A 6,156-nucleotide genomic window follows, 5' to 3' on the forward strand; every position below is an offset into this window, starting at 1 on the left:
TTTCTGGGTTTTCAGTCCGCCTAACACCTAAGCAGTACCATTGTGGAGCCCTGAGACCACTGCCTGAAGGTCATTAGTCCTCGGCTGGCGAAGACGCTTTTGCTAGGATGTGTTCACCAGCCCTCTGCCTGCAGACACATGGGAAACTACCCTGGTGATTGTCCGGAGTAACGGAGGTTGGTATGAGCTGGGGTCATCCACCCAGAGCGGGAGGAATGCCTCCTTTGCATGCTTCGAGCACACTGGCTGGCTTCCAGAGCAGCAGGCTCAGGGACCCACAACGGTGAAGCCAGACAGGTGGCTTGGCCCACAGGCTTTGTCGTAGCTTTTATCCTGACCCACGCTGGACTGCAGCTTCATTTCCTAGAGCCCCTGGCCCATTGATTTCCAGTATAGAGTTAACCCCAGGAGAAATCTGGATGAGCTGTAGAAGGCAGCTGTGAAGTCACAGACTTTTTAAAAGCTTTGCTAAGATGCTGAAGACCTGTGCAGGGCAGGCTCCTTTCAGCTTTGCACCTTGTCCTGGTGTGGGCAGGCAGCTGGCTCAGTTCCTCCAACACTTTCTCCTGCCTCCTCCTGCAGCTTCTACAGATCCAGGGCCTGGTGCATGTCCAGCCCACGGCGGGGAAGGGATGCAGGGTCCCTGGTGGGCCGTCTGTGCCCTCAGGATTGGTGCCTGTGGGGGACAGATGCAGCTCTTGTCTGTCCGTGGCTGCTTCTGCTTGGTGGCTTTCCTTCCCAGCTGGCAAAACAGCCAAGTGCAGGTTCAACCAGGGCTGGCTGCCTCTAGCACCTAAGGGATGATCCCCATAGACAAATCCTTCCTGTCACACGGTGGTTCTGCTTCTCCAGTCACAGGCTTTTACCCTGGTGGCCTGGGTCAGAGAGGGTCCAACCTGGGACCTCCCAGGGGACAAGTGGTATCTGCTGCCAAAGTAGATGGGCAGCCTCCTGGTGGCTTCTGATGAGTAGCCAGAAATTAAGGGCTTTTCTCAGCCCAGCACTGTCCTCTCATCCTCCTGATAACCAGCCTGTGCTTTCACTAATGCCACAGAAGACTGAGCTACTAGGATGACGTGCAGGTCACATGGTTCCATCACCCCATAGCCACAGCAAGCAACATCACTTGGGCAGAGCTCATGGGGCTGGTCTTCAGACCAGCATAGATAGAGCCACTGGAGCCGAGGCATTCAGGGCCCTTTCTCTGCAGTTGACCCTCTGCTGTCTTTGCTGTAAAAGAAAGACTTCCCCTCCTGCTTTCACCAACACCCTGCTTGCTCCCCAATTCACTCTGAGCCCTCCACAGTGTTAGTGTCCACTCATTTCATTTCCCCCTCAAAAGGGTTTGTATGAGGTGCTGGTGTGGAGTTGCAGACACAGCGAGGCAGCCTAGTGCCCTGTGGTAAGTCGAGCGAGGGAGAGGTGCAAGTTTGGTTAAGAGACGCAGGCAGATCCTGGCTGCCAAGGGTGCCTTCCCCTTCTCCAGGCTGCAGACTCACAGCTCATATGCAGGCAGCTGCAGCCTGGGGTATGAGGGAAGGAGGCTGATGGATCCTGAGGCCAGGCAGGCAGAGGCAGGCAGAGGAGAGAACCGTGGTGAACTCCCGAGGTTTGCACTTGCCAAGAAGAGCATGCAGGCAAGCAGGTAGGTGCATTTGGTTCTCTCATAACTTCTGCAGTTAATTGCTCTGACCTTTTCTGCCTTTCTTCTGTCCTTGCGCTTCTTAATTTATAATCTGATAGCTTCTTTGTTTTTTTGGAAATGGCTGGCATCTCACACCGCTATGTGCTTGTTGATTAGACTTAGAACCCTGGGCTTTTGTTGTTGTTGTTGATCTGAATCCAGTAGTATGACAGACACGTCTTTGCTCTCTTCTTATTTTTCTGTGTCACTCTCCATCCTTAGGCCTCCCAGTAGCATTGGATACAGGAGAAAGTACATTGGCGGTGAAAATGACGCTGAAGCAGTTGTAGTTTTAGATCCCGTTTCCTCAAATGAACCCCATACCAAAGACCAGGTTGCTGAACAAGAGCCTACTCAATGCAAGGAGGATGGAGGCGAAACGAAACCAGAACACAAAGATGGCAGCACCGAAAAACTGAGCGAGACAGACAGCTCCAGCTGCTGACGCATCTCCCAGAAGGCTGATGCTTCGGAGGTCATTTTCACGAAGCACACGACTCGCTGTGGCGTGGGGCCGGGGCTGCAGGTGCCGCCGTAGTCACTGCCCTCACATTATGTATTCTTTTCCAGTGTCACTTTTGTAAGTAGCAACTATAAACATAAGTAAGCTTAAGTGTAGCAAGACGCACATTCTGCATAGTTTCCTCATTTTGTTTTGCAGTTCATAGGGATAAGGTTTTTCCTAGTTTATTGTCTCCAGTATGACTTCTTTCAGAAGATTCTAGACTGATCCTTTAGGACATGTGCATACCACTCATGATGTCATGTGATGCCCAGATTCCAGGTGCAGGCAGGCACCTGGAGGAGCAGAGCTGCCCGGGTCCACCTGGTCAGGAAAGCTCTTGTCCCCTTGTGCAAGAGCCAGCACACCTGAGCTGTTTTCTCTAGTGGACCGAGAGAACACTCAGGAGCTGGCCTCAAACTAGCTGTGCCATTGTCTTCATTACACAAATTATTGACCATTGGCTGAAAAATACAAGCTACTGACCGTGCCCAAGCCTCCCAAGGACTTCAGTGGGACTGGACTGCTCTGGTGGCCTGAACCCAGGACCCAGGTCAAAGTCCAGACCTTGAATTTCACAATCCTATTTTTGCAAACCCCGTGCTCAGAGTTCATTATGTTTTCCCATAGACTGCTGTGGCACAAGGACCCCGTTTGACCCCAGTTCTTAAGTGCAGTGAGGGTGAATAGGTGAGTGACAAGCACACACTTCCCTTGCTTCACTGCTGTTCAACAGCACACAGGGGGCTTGTTTTGTTTTGTTTTGTTTTGGTGGTGTTTTTCTTTTTTTGAAGAAATTAAGTGGTAGTTAGTCTCTGAAAAATACAATGTCCAGGCTACTACAGTGAATACATAGAAATATAATCAGGGATTTTAAAAAAGAGAAACTTATGCAGCTTTTCACAGTTGATTGTTTCAAAATTGATGTTTATTTAAAATAAGTGGTAATGTACTTGAATGCACTTTTTTATGACAATGATTCAGTCACGGTAATTTTACTATTAAAGAAAGTAAAAGGTTTAGTTTTATTAGCATGACTCAGCATGTAACTGTCAGGTGTTTCTCACCTAAGGGTGAAAGGAAACGACAGTAGCAGTAGTTGCAGTGTATTGTATTTTTGCACGTGTGCTAAGCGTAGGCTTGAAGAGGTGGGTGGGCAAGTGGAATGTACTTCCTGACTTTGGAGATAATTGTCTTTCTGTGGGTTTGTTTTGCTTGATGATTTCCATGTTGTTCTGTAATGGTTTTTGCAGTGACTTACCCGTTTAACTCATGGGGAATTGAAATGTAATGTGTTTCAACCTTGTTTTTCCCAACCGGAACAATACTGCTGTACGGGATACTAACTGTAGACCCGACTCACTTCAACAAGTCCTGTTAGGCTGCGCTTTCAACCCTCCTTCCCACAACTTATTAAAAAAAAAAACAAAAAAACTCCAGTGGTTTCTCATTAAGGCTCAGTTATACTTATTGACATTTTGGGTTTAGTCTTCCATGCTTGACCTTCTCTAACAGGATGATTGCCTACAAATTGATACTTTGAGTAATTTTTAATAATTCACAAAATAGTTTACTTTGAGGTCTTTGGTTTCCTGTTCGTTTCTGCTCTGCTGTCTAGCCCCAGTCTGCCGGTGCGGTGTGCATCATGGACACCCTAAGCAATAGAAAAGCACACTCACACATAGATATCAACAAAACGGTGTGGGGGTTAAACGGCTCCCAGCCCTTGGGCGTGAGGTGGTAGCTGGAGGGCCACGGTAAGTAACAGACATTTCAGAAGCCTTCCCATCTTACTCCCTGTGCTTCATCATGACCACAAAGAAGTATAAATGAACCAGGTAACGTGTTGGGTGCAGGGCATTTCTTTCTCCCGTGCCTGCCTCCACATCTTCCTTGTGCAATTCTGAGCAGGTTTCACCCTCGGGTGACACCATCAGCAAAAGCAGCTGATGCTGGGTGGAAGACCTGGGAAGGCCAGGGCTTGTACCTGGGAGGCGCATGCCTGGCTGTTGGCATGATGTACACTACATGCACATACAATTTAACAGTTGCATCCTGATGTGTTTCCTACGAATGATTATTTATCCTTCCCCCCCCCCCCCATTTTGGAAAGCTGATAGGTTGGGTCTCTATTGCTCCCGTTTTCCTAACTGATACTGATGTATTTTTTATCACCAGGCACAGCAGTAGCGCTACTTTGTTCTGTCTCAAAGTTTTCTTGTCCTTTTCTGGGAGAGAAAGAGCGTGATAAAAACTCCTGCCCCCTTTGGTATCTGCGCTTGTTTCACAGGAACTTGAGTGACCATCATTTCGCCTTGGCTCAGCCATGTGGAAGTGCCCTCTACCAGAGGTCCCAGACGGTCAGAACCCAGCCTCGCTGGGCCTGAGTCAGAGGAATGCACATTGCAGCTCCAAACAGCCCTCAGTGACTCCTCCTCCCTTCCTTCTTGGGTAATACAAATGCTGTTGGAAATGGAATAGGACAGGCTCAAGTTTAATATCTCCCCAGACCATTTTTTGTTTAAGGTTCATGTCACAGAATCTTAAAAACAGAGTCTGGGGTTTTATCTTTCTAAGTGCACATTGCACCTGCCTGGTCACGTGCTTCAGGGAACAGTGTTAGCGTCCATCCTCCTCCCCCGCCCATCGTGGGGGGGACGGCCATCTGTTGTCACAGGCCCGAGCCAGCAGTCCTCACAGGAGGACAGTGAAGCACATTGGTTTCTTTCATCTCTTATGGGTCATGTATGCTTCATATAAATATGCTTTATATATTCTCCAGAAGAAATTAGAAGAATAAAAGTAGTGTTCAACTCATGGAGAAACTGAAATTAAAATTCTGCCAGTGCAGCTATGAGCCCAGCCTACCTGTGAGGTGAAGGTAAACAGACTGTCCTCTGCTGAAGTTAAAAGGCTGCCCTGGTGAAGGCACAGAGTCACCTTGGGTTAAGCTAATTCAACTGTTTTGTCACTAGTTGTAATTTTTTGCTATGGTTTTATTCATTTTCATGCACGCCACATTATTTCTGTGTGTGTGTGTCTGTGGATACTTGCAGAGGCTATTGTGAACACCCAGTCATCCTCATCCTGCCTTTAAAATGAATTTTTGTGCCTGTTGCTCCTCCCCTGTTGTTTGTTGCTAAGCATCAGGAGAGACAGTAGCAGCTACAGCTATGTCACAGGTTTTCCCCACTTAAGAGTGCCACCAGCCAGTTCTCCTGCCCTGTGCTCTGAGAGTCGGCCACCAAGCTGACTTCAAGCCATGGCTTCTACAGGAAGGGCTCAGCTCTACCACAGGGACATTAAGCTCCCTTACTGATGCTCTTCAAAAGGTCAGGTCCTCGGTGTGCTTAGTACAGATATATAGAACAAACAACAAGTCCATGCTTAGCCATCATGGTCCACCTGCTGTGGACTTTGCTGTGTCTACATGTAAAGGCTTGAGTGCGCCTGGGGCTTGTGCCCCTCAGCCATCACCAAATAGCAGCTTATGAAACAGCAGATTCAATCAAGAAAGGTGTCACCTCACTTTTTTTTTTAATCACTTACAGATCTCTTTTTAAATGCCACAGCTGAAATAGCTGGGCAGTTAGTAACCTTGAAAATATTCATTGACCTACTTATTTATTTATACCTACTACTATCCCAAGAAGGATGTAAAGAGACTCAAGAATTGTAGAAGAAAAGCTAACATTTAAAAAGCAGAGGAATCAGGGAAAAGGGAAGGCAGGGAGAGAGAGCAAGCTACAACTGACCACTGACCTGGAGACAGGAATGCTTCCATGTGGGACCATGCCCCCTTTGGGAAGGCACGCACACAAGATGTAACCCCTGGTTCAAAGCACAGAGGGTGTCCCTCATCATTAGGTTTCTTCTGGTTTGGGAGATGCTTGGATCAGTAAAGGAGAAGGTGTTTGTGCAAAAACACTGGCCTCTTTCATGAGGTCCCAGTCCTGCGAAGTGGACAGCA

The 6,156-nt window shown here is 48.0% G+C and overlaps 1 protein-coding gene across 1 annotated transcript in view; it reads left to right on the top strand.

Moving 5' to 3' along the window:
• Window positions 1-3,597, top strand: part of SHTN1 (shootin 1) — a 92,312-nt gene extending 88,715 nt beyond the window's left edge. The window contains exon 17 of the mRNA XM_040992047.1: window positions 1,907-3,597. Coding sequence (XP_040847981.1) covers window positions 1,907-2,129 — 223 coding nt within the window. The 3' untranslated portion in view covers window positions 2,130-3,597. The remainder of the gene's footprint in view (window positions 1-1,906) is intronic.
• Window positions 3,598-6,156: the final 2,559 nt, after the last annotated feature.

This window comes from Ochotona curzoniae, unplaced genomic scaffold (assembly GCF_017591425.1).
Source record: "Ochotona curzoniae isolate NIBS_2020 unplaced genomic scaffold, NIBS_Ocur_1.0 contig_66, whole genome shotgun sequence".
NCBI classification, from domain to species: domain Eukaryota; kingdom Metazoa; phylum Chordata; class Mammalia; order Lagomorpha; family Ochotonidae; genus Ochotona; species Ochotona curzoniae.